The 19763-nt window shown below is 43.6% G+C and overlaps 1 protein-coding gene across 1 annotated transcript in view; it reads left to right on the top strand.

Moving 5' to 3' along the window:
* The window catches only part of LOC126094959 (UDP-glucosyltransferase 2-like), a 215257-nt gene that overhangs the window by 139016 nt on the left and 56478 nt on the right, over positions 1-19763 (top strand). Inside the window, exon 5 of the mRNA XM_049909614.1 lies at positions 7970-8192. Coding sequence (XP_049765571.1) covers positions 7970-8192 — 223 coding nt within the window. The remainder of the gene's footprint in view (positions 1-7969; positions 8193-19763) is intronic.

Genomic DNA, 19763 nt, shown 5'->3' with positions numbered 1-19763 from the left:
TTGAGCTCGCGCGGAAAGATTTAAGTGTTCGTTTTTTTCCGCGTACTGTTTGGGAGTGGAATAATGAAGAATTATTGTAAAGGTGGTTCGATGAACCCTCTGCTAGGCACTTAAATGTCATTTGCGGAGTACCCATGTAGATGTAGATGTAGATACAGCTGCATGCAGCCCAGGAGGCTAGGGAGTGTGGACACTGCCCTCAACCCGTCGGGGCGGCGGGGGCGTAGCGGGCGGATCTGTGCACGGCGAGACGACTGGTATGAAGGCTCTTGTGTATCTCGTTTTCATGGGACGTATGATTTCAAAGTTTTTCCTACAAGATACTGATTTTACGTAACCAAGGACCACTTTCAGGCCATGCCAGCACATCCAGAACCTTTGGAAGCATGCTGCTGTTCGCTGTTCAGTTACATACACTCCTGGAAATTGAAATAAGAACACCGTGAATTCATTGTCCCAGGAAGGGGAAACTTTATTGACACATTCCTGGGGACAGATACATCACATGATCACACTGACAGAACCACAGGCACATAGACACAGGCAACAGAGCATGCACAATGTCGGCACTAGTACAGTGTATATCCACCTTTCGCAGCAATGCAGGCTGCTATTCTCCCATGGAGACGATCGTAGAGATGCTGGATGTAGTCCTGTGGAACGGCTTGCCATGCCATTTCCACCTGGCGCCTCAGTTGGACCAGCGTTCGTGCTGGACGTGCAGACCGCGTGAGACGACGCTTCATCCAGTCCCAAACATGCTCAATGGGAGACAGATCCGGAGATCTTGCTGGCCAGGGTAGTTGACTTACACCTTCTAGAGCACGTTGGGTGGCACGGGATACATGCGGACGTGCATTGTCCTGTTGGAACAGCAAGTTCCCTTGCCGGTCTAGGAATGGTAGAACGATGGGTTCGATGACGGTTTGGATGTACCGTGCACTATTCAGCGTCCCCTCGACGATCACCAGTGGTGTACGGCCAGTGTAGGAGATCGCTCCCCACACCATGATGCCGGGTGTTGGCCCTGTGTGCCTCGGTCGTATGCAGTCCTGATTGTGGCGCTCACCTGCACGGCGCCAAACACGCATACGACCATCATTGGCACCAAGGCAGAAGCGACTTTCATCGCTGAAGACGACACGTCTCCATTCGTCCCTCCATTCACGCCTGTCGCGACACCACTGGAGGCGGGCTGCACGATGTTGGGGCGTGAGCGGAAGACGGCCTAACGGTGTGCGGGACCGTAGCCCAGCTTCATGGAGACGGTTGCGAATGGTCCTCGCCGATACCCCAGGAGCAACAGTGTCCCTAATTTGCTGGGAAGTGGCGGTGCGGTCCCCTACGGCACTGCGTAGGATCCTACGGTCTTGGCGTGCATCCGTGCGTCGCTGCGGTCCGGTCCCAGGTCGACGGGCACGTGCACCTTCCGCCGACCACTGGTGACAACATCGATGTACTGTGGAGACCTCACGCCCCACGTGTTGAGCAATTCGGCGGTACGTCCACCCGGCCTCCCGCATGCCCACTATACGCCCTCGCTCAAAGTCCGTCAACTGCACATACGGTTCACGTCCACGCTGTCGCGGCATGCTACCAGTGTTAAAGACTGCGATGGAGCTCCGTATGCCACGGCAAACTGGCTGACACTGACGGCGGCGGTGCACAAATGCTGCGCAGCTAGCGCCATTCGACGGCCAACACCGCGGTTCCTGGTGTGTCCGCTGTGCCGTGCGTGTGATCATTGCTTGTACAGCCCTCTCGCAGTGTCCGGAGCAAGTATGGTGGGTCTGACACACCGGTGTCAATGTGTTCTGTTTTCCATTTCCAGGAGTGTATTTTGCTGTTGTTCCAGAGGGACCAGATATTCTGAGAATTATCTTTAATGGCCTGCAGGAGTTGTCCTTTTGTGTCTGATTTATGCAGAGCGGAAACAGTACATCACTTCCAGCATATGGATCTGTCTATGTACTATCAGCGGCGGGTTAGAACAGGCCTGGAATGCCGGTATCCCTACCTGCGGGGCGACGGAGGAGAGGTGGGAGGAGGGGACATAAGACTGGTTCTAAACGCTTAGTCTATCCACACATCAAGGTAAGCGTAGGTGTTGCCGCCTCCACTCTCTCCTAGCGAGATCATTTGCGGTCGGTTTTCGTGGTAGTTTTGTTATTAGAGTGACTTTTCTCAGTTGCCAGAGCATGTGCTGCAGTATGATCCATTTTTATGAGATTCTTTCACGACAATTTCGATGCGTAGTTGGAGCAGGGAACCATTTTCCGTGAGTAGTGGTAGCGTTGTCTTGTCCTTACTATACTGCATTCATGGTTTGCTATCGTATCCCTTCTTACCATGTATCTGTGTACTTATTTCTCGGCAACTATACTCTTGTAAGGAAGGTAGGAGACGAGGTACTGGCAGAAGTAAAGCTGTGAGTACCGGGCGTGAGTCGTGCTTCGGTAGCTCAGTTGGTAGAGCACTTGCCCGCGAAAGGCAAAGGTCCCGAGTTCGAGTCTCGGTCGGACACACAGTTTTAATCTGCCAGGAAGTTTCATATCAGCGCACACTCCGCTGCAGAGTGAAAATCTCATTCTGTATACTCTTGTAGATCGGTAGGAGACAGCTCTTCCTACACTTCAGTGACAGCTTGCTGTCCTATTCCTTCTTAACAAGTATATGTCAGCATGTTTCTCAGCAGCTATAAACTTTTAGATCGGTCAGTGGCAGTTCTTCCGGTAGCGTCTGTAGGACAGTTTCTCACTAATTTTACGTGGTATTGTGCCCTAGGACACACACACACACACACACACACACACACACACACACATACACACACGCATGACTGTAAAGGGGAACAAAACCCGTTTCAGGCAACCTCAGTCAAGCCCCGTGTACCATACAGCGTGGGGTAGTCGAATAGGACGAAGTTCTCTTTTGCACTGTGGATTGACCAATCATTCCAAAAAAGCATGAGCAGCTCCAGCACAAGCTGTAGTCTCTATGAGTTGCAATATGCTTGTTCAGCTCGTCTCGTTGCATCACCATTATTTTCTGAAAAGCATTCACCCTAATCTCATCCACTGTCACCTCCTTCCATTCCTCATGTTGGAGGCTATAGACGCATACCTCAACCTGTATGCTTACAAGTAGTACTCTTATTAAACACACAATAAACTCCTTTCAGGCCAGCACCAACATCTCGTCAATTGAACATATTTCCCACCAAAAATAAAGACAGCACCTTACACTCTTAACATTAATTTTGGCGCTTATCTTGAATGGATTCCCACGTAGATTTCGTCGAAGTTGTTATGGCTCATCTTGTTGATTCTAGGGTGATTCCACTTTGACTGCTAGAAGGTCCAGGTCTGTATTTTTGCAATATTTGAAGACCTAACAAATGCGTTTTTCAGGAAATTCTTAATGATGAAACAATCCCGGATCAGAACAATGGTATGGTAGAAATAAGTTTTGACTTGGTGTTCACGATCCAAATTTTTATTAAACTTCTATTAAATTCACATATACTTCTTCTTAATTGTACATCATCAAGAAAACAGGTTTGTATCAATCTTCATATATTTAATTTCCACTTTAACCAAACACAAGACTGGACTGTTCTTTTACAAAGCGAAATAACAACTTAACTTCTGCAAAGTGAAACGAAGGCTGCTCTGTGCGCATTTGCGCCAAAACGGATACAAGTAAGTCAAAGATTACGACATTCTCACAGAAATGAATACACACAAGAACCATATCCCTGTAATATATCGATACATCGGAGTATCTATACATTAATAAAACCAAATGTGAATATTGTCACAAAAATATGTCTGTTACTTCGCAGAAAAGTAGTACGATATTACTGGTATCGAGAACTGGGGTTGGAGTGCCGTAATGGTCACGTAAATAAAGAACCATTACACACTCCAGCCTTTTTCTCCAGTTACACACTCCAGCCTTTTTCACCAGTTCACAAGCGTGGGAGGGGATGCAGCGGGACTTGCATCCAGGAGGATGACGGTTCAAACCTGCGTCCGGCAATCCTGATTTAGATTCTCCGTGATTTCCCTGAGTCGCTTACGGCAAAAACCGGGATGGTTCCTTTGAAAGAGCATGGCCGACCTCCTCCTCCATCCGAGTTTGTGCTCCGTCTCTAATGACCTCGTTGACAAAATGTTAAACACTAATCACCTCCATAGATTTCTTTCCTCTTGAATCCGGCAGAAAACCTCAATATTTCTTATAACTGCGTAGGCTTCCACGTCCAGAGTCAGTCGATGCGCCGTTTTGCCCATTTTCAATTGGGGTGATGTGTCGAGTGCCTAATGAGGCGTTTAACCCACAGTGTGTGGAGAGTGTAATTCAGATCGGAGGTGACTGTGAGGTGTTTCATGGACGTTTTCATATCATCACTTGGGTCCACTCATTCAGGTTACCTCATTCGGTAAAAACAGAACCTTACAGGATCACATTACTCTCTGTCTGTCTGTCTGTCTGTTTGACTGTTCAAAACCCTTTTTCCCAGGAACAGGTAGTGTGTTGAAATTTAGGTCACATATTAAGGTCAGCGGTCTCTTCGTGTTACAAAAAGAATCTAAATCAGTGCAATCGGACTATACGGACATTTATGTCACATATTTTCATATTCGCAAATACGCTCATCAGAACCTACAGGGTACGTTTCGTTGACCTAGAATCATCAAATTTGCCAAGAAGCAATGTTTCACCCTGCAACCAATGAAAAATCGGAAACTGTAAATCTGTAGTTGTATCATGCAAAAAAAAGGTCATTTGTTATCATACTGTCTACTGTCCATCTGTCAGGTAACACGCTTTTCCCTCAGGAATGGATTGATGTATCAACCTGAAACTGATGTCACGTACTAAGATTTACGATACCTTGGCAGTGTAATAAATGTTAGTTTCTAAGTCAATGTAATCAAAACTATTTCGAGCAGTTGGTTCATGAGCCCATGCGAATAGTAAACTGTTGTGTAAACACATTTGACGTCTTAGCAACAAATAGTCCTGAGCTAATGACGAGCATCAAAACGATTACAGGGATTAGTGAATGCAAGGTTGTCGTAGCGAGACTAAATATTGCAACCCCGAAATCCTCCAAAAATAAACCTAAGATATACCTATTGCAAAAAGCAAATAAAAATTCGCTTGATGCCTTCCTGAGGGACAATCTCCACTCCTTCCAAATTAAAAATGTAAGTGTAGACCAGATGTGGCCTGCATTCTAAGAAATAGTATCGACAGCAATTGAGAGATTTATAACAAATAAATTAGAAAACGACATAGCTGATCCTCCTTGGTACACAAAACGGGTTAGAATACTGATGCAGAAACAACGAAACAAACATGCCAAATTTAAATGGACGCATAATCTCCAAGACTGGGGATGTTTTACAGAAGCTCGAAATTTAGCGCGGACTTCAATACGAGATGCTCAAAATAGTTTGCACAACGAAACTTTGTCTCGAAACCTGACAGAAAATCCAAAAAGGTTCTGGTCGTATATAAAGTACGCCAGGCAGTCAACACCTTCTCTGCGCAATAGCAATCGAATATTATGGACAACAGAGCAGCCAAAGCAGAGTTACTAAACACAGCCTTCCAAAATTCCTTCATCAACGAAGACGAAGTAAATATTCCAGAGTTCGAATCAAAAACAGCTGGCAACATGAGTAACTTAGGAGTTGATATCCCCGGAGTAGTGAAACAACTTAAACCACTTAATAGAGGCAAGCCTTCCGATCCTCACTGTGTACCAATTAGGTTCCTTTCAGAGTAAACTGATCGAATAGGTTGGTACTTAACAATCGTATACAACCGCTCGCTCGGTGAAAGATCCGTACCAAGAGACTACAAGGTTGCACAGGTCACACCAATATTCAAGAAAGGTAGTAGGCGTAATCCACTAAATTACAGGCCCAAATCATTAATATCGATATGCAGCAGGATTCTGGAACATATATTGTGTTCGAACATTATGAATTACCTCGAAGAGAACGGTATATTGATACACAGTCAAAACGAATTTAGAAACGATCGTACTTGTGAAACACAACTTATCTCTTTGCTCACACGAAGTGCTGAGTGCTATTGATGCTGGTGACAAGGGATTTCAAATTGATTCCGTACTTGTAGATTTCCAGAAGGCCGTTGACACCGCACCACATAAGCAGTTTGTAATCAACTTGAGTGCTTATGGAACAGCGTCTCAGTTATGTGACTGGATTCGTGATTTCTTGTCACAGAGGTCACAGTTCGTAGTAACTGACGAGAAGTCATCCTGTAAGACAGAAGTGATTTCTGGCGTTCCCCAAGGTAATGTGATGCGCCATCTGCTGTTCCTTATCTCTATAAATTATTTGGGAGACGATCTGAGCAGCCGTCTTAGGTTGTTTTAGATGATGCTGTCGTTTATCGTCTAGTAAAGTCATCAGAAGATCAAAAAATTTGCAAAACAATTTATAAAAGATATATGTATGCTGTGAAGATTGACAATTGACCATAAATAATGAAAAGCGTGAGTGCTAAAGGAATCCCTTAAACTTCGGTTACACGGCAAACCAGTCAAACGTAAAGGCCGTAAATTCAACTAAATAACAGCCGGCCGAGGTGGCCGAGCGGTTCTAGGTGCTTCAGTCCGAAACCGCGTGACTGCTACGGTCGCAGGTTCGAATCCTGCCTCGGGCATGGATATGTGTGATGTCCTTAGGTTAGTTAGGTTTAGGTAGCGGGACTGATGACCTCAGATGTTAAGTCCCATAGTGCTCAGAGCATTTGAACCATTTGAACTAAATACCTAGGAATTACAATTAGTAACAACTTATACTGGAAAGAACACACAGAAAATGTTTTGGGGAAGGCAAACCAAAGACTGCGTTTTATTGGCAGAGCACTTAGAAAATGTAACAGATCTACTAAGGAGACTGACAACACTACTCTTGTCCGTCCTCTTTTAGAGTACTGCTGCTCGGTCTGGGATCCTTACCGGATAGGATTAATGGAGTAAATTGAGAAAGTTCAACGAACAACAGCACGTTTTGTACTATCGCGAAATAGGGGAGAGAGTGTCACGGACATGATACAGGCAGGATTTGGGAGGGACGCCACAAAACCAAGGGCTTCTCACGAAATTTCAGTCACGAACTTTCTCCTCCGAATGCGAAAATGTTTCGTTGGTGCCGACCTACATAGGCAGAAACGATCATCATAATAAAATAAGGAAAATCAGAGCTCACACGGAAAGATCCACACGCTGTTCAAGTTTGGAATACTAGAGAATTATTGTAAAGGTGGTTCGATGAATCCTCTGCCAGGCACTTATATGTAATTTGCGAAGTATCCATATACATGTAGATGTAGATGTAGATATTTCCAGTACTCGCAAATTAAGTCATCAAAACCTTGAGATTACTTCTTAAAATCCGGCAAAAAGCGAAGTTCCACAGTACAACCAATGGAAAGAAACGAAAATTGTTTATTTGTAGTTCTATTACACGAAAAAATATTTCATTTGTCATTTGTTATCCAACTAGAAACTTTAAATTCACAGATTCTAGAAAGTCTTGAACTAGTGTGATTGATCTCTTGCCAGTCTCGCTTCCCGAGCTCGGGGTCTCAGGTTCGATTCACGGTGCTGTTAGGGATTTTCACCTGCTTCGAGTTGAGTGGCTGTTTGTGTTGTCCTCGTCATTTCATCATCATTTATGAAAATGGCGAGTTAGGACTGGGCAAAGGTTGGGAATTTGTGCGGGCGCTGATAACTGCGCAGTTGAGCCCCCCACAAACCAAACATCATCATCATCATCATCATCATCATCATCTTGCCAGTATCAATCTCAGTAATGTGCTTAATTTCAATTTGGAAACAGACAGAAAAGATTTCTTTTTCTTCTTCCCTTCTTCTTCTTCTTCATTTGAATGTTACACTGTGACGCCTGTTGTTATGCAGGACATTAAGGACTTCTTGGATGGGGCGAAGCACGGAGTGATCTACTTCAGCCTGGGGTCGAACGTCAGGAGTGCGACGCTGCCAGAGCACAAGAAGCAGGCGTTCATCGACGCTTTTCGCGAGCTGCCCCAGCGAGTCATATGGAAGTTCGAGGAGGACACTCTTACCAACCTGCCTCCCAATGTCCTCGTACGGAAGTGGCTGCCGCAGCAAGACATCCTCGGTAAGACACACTCAGATGTTAACTACCTGTAGTGCTACAGCCAATGCCCTTCTGTTCCCTGAAGCAGGCCTCTAGTGGCTTTGGAACACAGGCTCACATATAAGAAAAATGACGTGTGACGACTATTTACGTGTCATATAACGCATTTCAACAGACACAGTTCGCCTCACATCTCTAGTGATGTTGACATGCACGATACATTAAGCGACATCTGTTTTGAATACAAGTGAAAAGATACTCTTGTAACAGTTCCATGTCCTGCAGGTAACAAAATATTGTGAACCTGCAGTGACAGCAGAATACAATTTAAATTAATATTAAGCGACAGAAAATCTTTACATCAACAATGAAAAGGATGCTAGAGGAATTCAAATGAAGATAAGTCATAAAATCCTTGAAATTTTCTTTCCTGTTTCACAGGTATCAGTGCGCAGAACGAGTGACGGTATTCTAGGGAAGCAGCTGTGGCAGATTTGGTATGAACTACGAGGGGCGTTGGAAAGTCCGTGCAAAAATAAAAACTACTTACGTGTTTGGGGTAAACCATTTTTTATTTTTCGACATAGTCTCCTCTTACACTTAGACACTTCGTCCAACGCTGTTCTAATTTGTTGGTCCCTTCCAAATAATAGGAACTGTCCAAGTCTGCAATATAGCTATTAGTTGCTGCAATCACCTCCTCGTTTGAATAAAATCTTTGTCCCGCCAGCCATTTCTTCAAATTGTGGGACAAATAGTAGTCCGAGGGAGCCAAAGTGGAGAACAGGGGGGATGTGAAACGAGTTGGAATCCTATTTCCATTAATTTTACGAGCACAACTGCTGAGGTGTGTGATGGTGCATTGTCGTGACGGAAAATGACTCTTTGGCGGTCCAATCGCCGACGTTTTTCTTGCAGCTCGCTTTTCAATCGGCCCAATAACGATGAATAATATTTACCTGTAATAGTTGTACCCTTTTCCAGATAGTCGATGAGGATTATCCCTTGCGAATCCCAAAAGACAGTCGCCATAACCTTTCCGGCTGAAGGAATGGTCTTCGCCTTTTTTGGTGCAGATTCTCCCATGGTAACCCATTGTTTAGATTGTTGTTTGGTCTCAGGAGTATAGTAATGTATCCATGTTCCATCAACAGTGACGAAACGACGCTTAAAGCCCTGTGGATTCTTCCTGAAAAGCTGCAAACCATTCTTGCAACACTTCGCATGATTCCGTTTTTGGTGAAGTGTGAGCAATCGCGGAACCCATCTTGCGGATAGCTTTCTCATGTCCAAATGTTTATGTAAAATATTATGTACCCGTTCATTCGAGATTCCCACAGCACTAGCAATCTCATGCACCTTAACTCTTCTGTCATCCATCACCATATCATGGATTTTATCAATGATTTCTGGAGTCGTAACCTCCACGGGGTGTCCAGAACGTTCGCCATCACTTGTGCTCTTATGGCCACTCCGAAAATTTTGAAACCACTTATAAACTGTTCTAATGGAAGGTGCAGAGTCACCATTATGTTTATCAAGTTTCTCTTTAGTCTCCTGACGTGTTTTGCCTTTCAGAAAGTAACGTTTAATCCCACACGAAATTCTTTTTCGTCCATTTTTTTTTTTTTTTTTTTACAGTCACTCGGCTTCCTTGATTCACACGAATGGCAAACACAAAGAAATAGACCAACATAGCTGAAACTTGGTATGCGTTCTGTCCAAAGATGCTACTAACTAAACATGTCCTTGATACGTGCCGGTGGTGCCATCTCTCGAACTTTGCACAGACTTTTCATACGCCCCTCGTACAGTTGGCCCACACATGACAGTCTAAAGATTGCACAAACAGGCAGGTGTTTTGCTGGAATTTTTTGGCCAATAGTGAACAAGATGACAATGTGCCAAATAATTATGAATGGTGAAAGGATAATCTTCTGAAGAAAGAAAATCTAGCACAGTGTCTGAATTTAGTGTTATGAGTACGTCAGTGGTTTCATTGAGATCGAAAGTGCTAATAAAAGTTTTGTTTTGGTTTGTTTCTAAGCGAAGCAAGTATGCCTTTCAGTGTTTTGTTGCAGCTCTTACTACGTGCATTGGTTATCTGAGAAAACCTAGCTTCCCACACAGATAAAATCACAGGGGCGGAAACATCAGGGGATCAGGGCAGCCAGGAGATTTTACTGAATGAAATCGTGCTAGACGCTCATAGTCAATGTACGCTTTCATGTTACCTAACTGAAAATTTTCGTATGATCGATAATTTTCTGTGAACTAGCCCACAAATCAATTAAACGTATTCCTCCTCCTGTAGCCCAGTCTCACGATATGTGTACACCATAGTAAAAGAATTATTATGAAGCACCAGCAGCAGAATTAGCCTACTTAAAAAGTGGTACTAAATATCAGTTTAATTGCAGGAAATTCGAATGAACATATGGTCCTACTGACTGAATCATTATAAGTTAATGATGGCATGGCATTTTATGTAAGTACTTCGACGTATGAGACCCTCCTTCCCCCTGTTCCCCCCCCCCACCCCACACCCACCAATTGCTGTTTATGACTTTAGACTAATTTGTTACATTTTTGGCTAATTCCCACGCCCCACCCCACCCCCATCAGTATTCCAAAAACCCATTTTTGAAGATCGTAATCCAAAGACACACATAAATACCAGACTTCAAATGTTAAACAATTTCCACAATGTAGTAATTTAAACTCAAACACCAATATCCCATGTTAAACAATGAGCGCAGGGTGCACTTGCAACATATACTCTGATATCACAAGTTTAGAAATTAGAGAACGGAAAAAATATGCTCTTGCTATGTATCAAGTGTACATTCCACTTTAAGGAACTTACCCCTGCACTATTAGTGTGTTAAAAACAATGATGTCACTTAAGACGGCCTGAGAGGAGTCTGTAGACTTGTTAACGATGTCGGAAAATACAAGTATGTACACACACACACACACACACACACACACACACACACTCACAAACTAAATTTATACTACAAAGGATTGCATGCAACACACATGTGCTGCTAATGACACACACAATCATAAAAAAGATTTTATAGTGGGTTAAAATGAAGATGTCACTAACATGATGCCTTAGAGCAGAGCCAGACAGTATAATATTATAGTATACCTGTATATAACAGTGGGAAAATCCGTGTAGGAGTGTTTTTTAGAGACACGTATTTTATGTTAAAAAGACACACACTAAATTGTATTGTAAACAATTTACCCCACTTCTGTTGTTAAAACCACCACTAGCACTGGACAGTAATGGTGGAGGTGTGTGCTTTATTTAAAACAAACAAAAATCTTTCATTTCCTATGAATGGAGTGGATGGAGCCATGTGAAACTCTTTCGTTATAGACGATTCTCGGTGAGGTGGTTGATGGGCAAAGGCAGTTCTCAATTGGGAGAGAAAAAAACCAAATGTAAGCATGCCTTTGTAAGTAGTGATACGCCTACAGCTCAAGTTGCGTGGTATTATTCATCAGTATTTTGACTGTGCTTACTTTTTCATAATTTCTCGCAATCTGCTGTATTACTTTACAAAGTCACATCACACTGAATGGTGTCCGAATTTGTGTTGCCTACCTAAATGGTTCAAATGGCTCTGAGCACTATGGGACTTAACATCTGAGGTCATCAGTCCCCTAGAACTTAGAACTACTTAAACCTAACTAACCTAAGGACATCACACACATCCATGCCCACGGCAGGAGTCGAACCTGCGACCGTAGCGGTCGCGCGGCTCCAGACTGTAGCGACTAGAACCGCTCGGCCACGCCGGCCGGCACCTAAATGGTCATAACTGTCACTGTAAGCTTGTTTTTTTAGATACTTTGAGAGGTGTCCTCCAAGTTGATCTCACCATGAGATGCTGTGCAGATGGTGCATTACGCTGATTCTGCATAGAACTCCCCGGACATGACTCCTGTACGCAATGTGAAAATTTTAATCCATATTCCATGATGAAAAATCTCTCCAGGTAAGAACGGAACCGCACATATAATAAGTATCAATTGAATAAAAACACTAAAATAATCCTGTGGGAACTGGCGGGGAATTTTAATTGAAACCCAGAAATACTGAGTAGAATGATGGAGATTTCTATTACTACTCGGTTTTTACATTAAAATCTCAAAATGATTGTGACGTGATGTTTGTTGTTTAATTATGGCATAGTGTGCATAAATAAAAATGACAACTAACACAAAAATACTATTTTTATCAGTTTTCGAAACGGATTGGCACCTCTCCTGTCACTGACAGAGCGCACGAAATTATAGTGGATTTACCCAATTCGATTTAGATTTGATTTACGGTTCTGAACTTATCTCGGCAAGAGCGATTTGAATATGGCCGGAGCTGCGGATATTTACCCTGAGATGTTCTCTGCAATGTCGACACCACAGCATGCGGCCCCCACGTGGTGTCAAGATGTGGGTAGCATCTTGTTGCAGCTGCGACTTCCCCACATGATTGCGTATGTGCGGAACTAATGTCCGTGCTATTGGACGAAAGAGAAAACTTCGCTATCACTTCGTCGCACGAACCGGAGCAAAAGCGGATGCTGCTCTTCGAATCCGATATGTAAGTCTCTAACTTCTGTAGCTATCAGAGGACTTGGCACTCCGCGCCAGGGCCCGTGCAATAGTAACCATTTTCTTACGAACTGCCCAACCACCGTCGCTGCCGCTCGCTGTCTGGACGCCAGCGGCTGTCGAAGTCAGCGTTGCTTTTGGGAGGCGTCCTTGTCTGAGGCCACTGGCTCTGGTGCCACACCACCACCATTTTCAGAATTCACGGAAATCCCTCTGCCGCCTGGCGACGGCGCCGCCATTTGTCTGGGACGGGCGTCCGGTTTAGGTTAAGAACAAAGGAACGCTTCCACACGGAATGTCAATTCGGGCAGCCCTCTCTGTGGGTGTTATAAGATCTCCTCCCGACTGCTCAGCCCCGACATGCAGTGGTTTCTAACAGTGAACTGTACCATGGAAAAGTTCTTTGTAATATGTGATTTATACTGCAATGCGGCTTTGCTCACTGTGCGTGTAATACACCTGTGATAGCTATAACTGTGCACGTGGAACTCTTAACTTGATCTCCGCACTTTAGTGGTTGCCATGGGAACCCTCGATTTAGTAATAAAAAAATGCAAATTGGCGAATATTGTGGGCCTTGCACTTGCAGTGCATGCCCCATATAGCATGCAACCTTCCCATCCTTGCTACCAGAATTTTATGTGGTTATGTGCACAGCTTGTGAGTCGAAGAGGTGTGGGCAGAGCAAAAGAAATTCTACAGAAATGGGTATGTGCAAAGGACTAGCCAAAGAATACTTCCTGGCCGTGAACAACAGAGCAAGATGAAAATGAAAGGGGTACCAACCGGCATGTAGTGACAACGTAAACACATCCTAAATAATAGACATAAAATAAAAACTTAACGAAACACTAAAGGTACGACACATAAATATGTCTCAGTTGCAATTGAGTATCATCGTGGGAGTAGGGACTGTGATGTCTCTTGTCAATCTTGATACTGTATTACTATTGTAAGTACACAAAATGAATTGTGAAACTAGTGAACAGAGGAAGAAAAGGGAAAAAAGATACGTGAACTTACTATACAAACATTTGCGTTCAGAAGTATGTGAGAACAATTATTATAAGTATATACGCAGTAATGAGGAACATGTGTACATAATAATATGTGATTTTTGAAAAGAATATGAAATAGTCTTAATCAGTATGACCAACCATCTGTTATAATAACTGCAAAAAAAAAAAAAAACAAGTAAAATATAAACGTATGTCAATGGACACAAGCATTAAAAGTCTCTGAAGGATTATGGCGCTCTGTTTTTTGGTTACCTAATCATTCAAAGATACTCTTCACACGACCTCAACACTTGCTTGTTGGCTCACATGTGCGAAGTGGTGTCGTTGCACACGGTTTGCGGCAGGGTGTGGTTACGGGGTGTAGCGTCAGAGGGGGAGCGGCATGGGGCGTGAGGCGGCATAGCTTTTGGTGTTGCGATGAGCAGTGTGTGGCAGCAGTTTCCGGCTCTGACACGGCGTGGCACGCGCATCTGGCACGCGTCCGCCGTCTGGAGACGTCAGAGGCGCTCTCCAAGCTCCGTCGGTAGGAGCTGGCTGGTATGTCGCACACAGCCACGTGCAGTGTTTCAGCTCGTGAGCGATGGCCGTGGCCTGCCGTGGCGTGTAGTGGGATTTACTCGGGGTGAACCTGAATCGGGGCAGTGCTCCACTGCGAGCCCGGAGGAGCGCCTCTAAGCAGATGTTTTTTTTTTTTTTTTGGTCATCAGTCTACTGACTGGTTTGATGCGGCCCGCCACGAATTCCTTTCCTGTGCTAACCTCTTCATCTCAGAGTAGCACTTGCAACCTACGTCCTCAATTATTTGCTTGACGTATTCCAATCTCTGTCTTCCTATGAGGTTTTTGCCCTCTACAGCTCCCTCTAGTACCATGGAAGTCATTCCCTCATGTCTTAGCAGATGTCATATCATCCTGTCCCTTCTCCTTATCAGTGTTTTCCACATATTCCTTTCCTCTCCGATTCTGCGTAGAACCTCCTCATTCCTTACCTTATCAGTCCACCTAATTTTCAACATTCGTCTATAGCACCACATCTCAAATGCTTCGATTCTCTTCTGTTCCGGTTTTCCCACAGTCCATGTTTCACTACCATACAATGCTGTACTCCAGACGTACATCCTCAGAAATTTCTTCAAGTTAAGGCCGGTATTTGATATTAGTAGACTTCTCTTGGCCAGAAATGCCTTTGTTGCCATAGCGAGTCTGCTTTTGATGTCCTCCTTGCTCCGTCCGTCATTGGTTATTTTACTGCCTAGGTAGCAGAATTCCTTAACTTAATTGACTTCGTGACCATCAATCCTGATGTTAAGTTTCTCGCTGTTCTCATTTCTACTACTTCTCATTACCTTCTTCTTTCTCCGATTTACTCTCAAACCATACTGTGTACTCATTAGACTGTTCATTCCGTTCAGCAGATCATTTAATTCTTCTTCACTTTCACTCAGGATAGCAATGTCATCAGCGAATCGTATCATTGATATCCTTTCACCTTGTATTTTAATTCCACTCCTGAACCTTTCTTTTATTTCCATCATTACTTCCTCGATGTACAGATAGAAGAGTAGGGGCGAAAGGCTACAGCCTTGTCCTACACCCTTCTTAATACGAGCACTTCGTTCTTGATCGTCCACTCTTATTATTCCCTCTTGGTTGTTGTACATATTGTATATGACCCGTCTCTCCCTATAGCTTACCCCTACTTTTTTCAGAATCTCGAACAGCTTGCACCATTTTATATTGTTGAACGCTTTTTCCAGGTCGACAAATCCTATGAAAGTGTCTTGATTTTTCTTTAGCCTTGCTTCCATTATTAGCTGTAACGTCAGAATTACCTCTCTCGTCCCTTTACCTTTCCTAAAGCCAAACTGATCGTCACCTAGCGCATTCTCAATTTTCTTTTCCATTCTTCTGTATATTATTCTTGTAAGCAGCTTCGATGCATGAGCTGTTAAACTGATTGTGCGATAATTCTCGCACTTGTCAGCTCTTGCCGTCTTCGGAATTGTGTGGATGATGCTTTTCCGAAAGTCAGATGGTATATCGCCAGACTCATATATTCTACACACCAACGTGAATAGTCGTTTGTTGCCACTTCCCCCAATGATTTTAGAAATTCTCATGGAATGTTATCTATCCCTTCGCCTTATTTGACCGTAAGTCCTCCAAAGCTCTTTTAAATTCCGATTCTAATACTGGATCCCCGATCTCTTCTAAATCGACTCCTGTTTCTTCTTCTATCACATCAGACAAATCTTCACCTTCATAGAGGCTTTCAATGTATTCTTTCCACCTATTTGCTCTCTCCTCTGCATTTAACAGTGGAATTCCCGTTGCACTCTTAATATTACCACCGTTGCTTTTAATGTCACCAAAGGTTGTTTTGACTTTCCTGTATGCTGAGTCTGTCCTTCCGACAACCATATCTTTTTCGATGTCTTCACATTTTTCCTGCAGCCATTTCGTCTTAGTTTCCCTGCACTTCCTATTTATTACATTTCTCAGCGAGTTGTATTTCTGCATTCCTGATTTTCCCGAAACATGTTCGTACTTCCTCAGTTCATCAAAAAAATTGTTCAAATGGCTCTGAGCACTATGGGACTTAACTTCTAAGGTCATCAGTCCCCTAGAACTGAGAACTACTTAAACCTAACTAACCTAAGGACATCACACACATCCATGCCCGAGGCAGGATTCGAACCTGCGACCGTAGCGGCCGCGCGGTTCCAGACTGTAGCGCCTTTAACCGCTTGGCCACCACGGCCGGTCCTCCTTTCATCAATCAACTGAAGTATTTCTTCTGTTACCCATGGTTTCTTCGCAGCTACCTTCTTTGTACCTATGTTTTCCTTCCCAACTTCTGTGATGGCCGTTTTTAGAGATGTCCATTCCTCTTCAACTGTACTGCCTACTGCGCTATTCCTTATTGCTGTATCTATAGCGTTAGAGAACTTCAAACGTATTTCGTCATTCCTTAGTACTTCCGTATCCCACTTCTTTGCGTGTTGATTCTTCCTGACTAATGTCTTGAACTTCAGCCTATTCTTCATCACTACTGTATTGTTATCTGAGTCTATATCTGCTCCTGGGTACGCCTTACAATCCAGTATCTGATTTCGGAATCTCTGTCTGACCACGATGTAATCTAATTGAAATCTTCCCGTAGCTCCCGGCCTTTTCCTAGTATACCTCCTCCTGTTGTGATTCTTGAACAGGGTATTCGCTATTACTTGTTACAGAACTCAATTAGTCTTTCTCCTCTTTCATTCCTTGTCCCAAGCCCATATTCTCCTGTAACCTTTTCTTCTACTCCTTCCCCTACAACTGCATTCCAGTCGCCCATGACTATTAGATTTTCGTCCCCCTTTACATACTGCATTACCCTTTCAATATCCTCATACACTTTCTCTATCTGTTCATCTTCAGCTTGCGACGTCGGCATGTATACCTGAACTATCGTTGTCGGTGTTGGTCTGCTGTCGATTCTGATTAGAACAACCCGGTCACTGAACTGTTCACAGTAACACACCCTCTGCCCTACCTTCCTATTCATAATGAATCCTACACCTGTTATACCATTTTCTGCTGCTGTTGATATTACCCGATACTCATCTGACCAGAAATCCTTGTCTTCCTTCCACTTCACTTCACTGACCCCTACTATATCTAGATTGAGCCTTTGCATTTCCCTTTTCAGATTTTCTAGTTTCCCTACCACGTTCAAGCTTCTGACATTCCACGCCCCGACTCGTAGAACGTTATCCTTTCGTAGATTATTCAATCTTTTTCTCATGGTAACCTCCCCCTCGGCAGTCCCCTCCCGGAGATCGGAATGGGGGACTAATCCGGAATCTTTTGCCAATGGAGAGATCATCATGACACTTCTTCAAATACAGGCCACATGTCCTATGGATACGCGTTACGTGTCTTTAATGCAGTGGTTTCCATTGCCTTCTGCATCCTCATGTCGTTGATCATTGCTGATTCTTCCGCCTTTAGGGGCAATTTCCCACCCCTTGGACAAGAGAGTGCCCTGAACCTCTATCCGCTCCTCCGCCCTCTTTGACAAGGCCGTTGGCAGAATGAGGCTGACTTCTTATGCCGGAAGTCTTCGGCCGCCAATGCTGATTATTTATCAAAGTTCAGGCAGTGGCGGGTATCGAACCCGAGACCGAAGACGTTTTGATTATGAATCAAAGACGCTACCCCTAGACCAGTCATTAGTATCAGTCATTAAAGCCGGTGCGGCACGGAGTTGCTTAAGCCATTAGCCTCTCACACGGCGGGATAGTCGGTCCTTAGCAGGGCCGGCTGTCCTGCTCACACCTTTACAGCAGCCTGTTGTGGAGGGAACTGTGGCGGTGTGCAAGTTCTGCCAATTAAATATCTCATATAATCTACACTTCGGGCTTTGTAATTTGTTTTAAAGAGACATTAGTTACATAAAGTTATCCTTCACATATATTTTAGAAAGGAGAGTGTGTATAAATAACATGGACATTTTCAGACATAGAGTCGACAAGATACTTCTTTTACTATTACGTTAATATATGTAGTAGTGTATCATTAGCATCAGAAACATCAATTACTTACTAAAACTTACGGATGAAATGAGAATATCAGAGAAAGACAGTATCTGAATAAATTTAGATTACATTCTCATAACATTACTTTTTCATGACACAGATCAATTATTTACAAAAACCCTATGGATTCAATGAGAATATTACAACAGTACACTACACGAATAAATTTCGGTTACAAACTCAAATCATTAGCATGATGAAGATCAATTATTTACAGAATACCAATGGATTAAAAGAGAATATTAGCACAATACACGAATTAATTTAGAGTATGTACTCCTGACATGAGTAGTGACAGAAATATAAGAAAAGAACTTAAACTGTTAATAGCAAGTTGGGATAGCACATGTGTTCTGTGACAGCGGAGAAGTTCTTACGCCGGCCGGGGTGGCCGAGCTGTTCTAGGAGCTACGGTGTGGAACTGCGCGACTGCTACGGTCGCAGGTTCGAATCCTGCCTCGGGCATGGATGTGTGTGATGTTCTTAGGTTAGTTAGGTTTAAATAGTTCTAAGTTCTAGGGGACTGATGACCTCAGAAGTTAAGTCCCATAGTGCTCAGAGGCATTTGAACCATTTTTTGAAGTTCTTACGACATTGTGATTATGGCCAAAGCGAAGGGAGAAACGTGGCCAACGCCAAATAACTGGCCCACTGAATGTCTTAGCTTAGTAAACATGCAACTTTGACGTTAAGTTATGCATGTCATAAAGTAACATGCAAGCTTATCTTAGCAGACAGATCGAATTCTAACATACTAGTATTTATTGTAGGATGCATGTAGTAGTCTGATCGTGCAAATCATGCCTAACGCTAACTCTTGATAAGAATAACAGAGTGAGTGTCCTGTTAATGTGGCGCCATTGATGTGCAGCTCTCGATCTTCTGAGTAAAAAATAAACAGGGAGTTTAGCAGCTACAAATATGGAAAACCGTAAAAAAACTTTTTCAGAGAAAGTCTAGATGCGATTGTGTGTATCTCTCTGTTGGGGAGCTCTGCCAAATCCATCTTGGCGTTCAACAACACGTGGAACATTACGAGGTGCATTCAAGTTCTAAGGCCTCCGATTTTTTTTCTAATTAATTACTCACCCGAAATCGATGAAACTGGCGTTACTTCTCGACGTAATCGCCCTGCAGACGTACACATTTTTCACAACGCTGACGCCATGATTCCATGGCAGCGGCGAAGGCTTCTTTACGAGTCTGTTTTGACCACTGGAATATCGCTGAGGCAATAGCAGCGCGGCTGGTGAATGTGCGGCCACGGAGAGTGTCTTTCATTGTTGGAAAAAGCCAAAAGTCACTAGGAGCCAGGTCAGGTGAGTAGGGAGTATGAGGAATCACTTCAAAGTTGTTATCACG

Source organism: Schistocerca cancellata, chromosome 8, assembly GCF_023864275.1.
Source record: "Schistocerca cancellata isolate TAMUIC-IGC-003103 chromosome 8, iqSchCanc2.1, whole genome shotgun sequence".
Taxonomy (NCBI): domain Eukaryota; kingdom Metazoa; phylum Arthropoda; class Insecta; order Orthoptera; family Acrididae; genus Schistocerca; species Schistocerca cancellata.
Note: the sequence above shows the minus strand (reverse complement) of the source record. Positions and strands in the feature narration are given on the sequence as shown.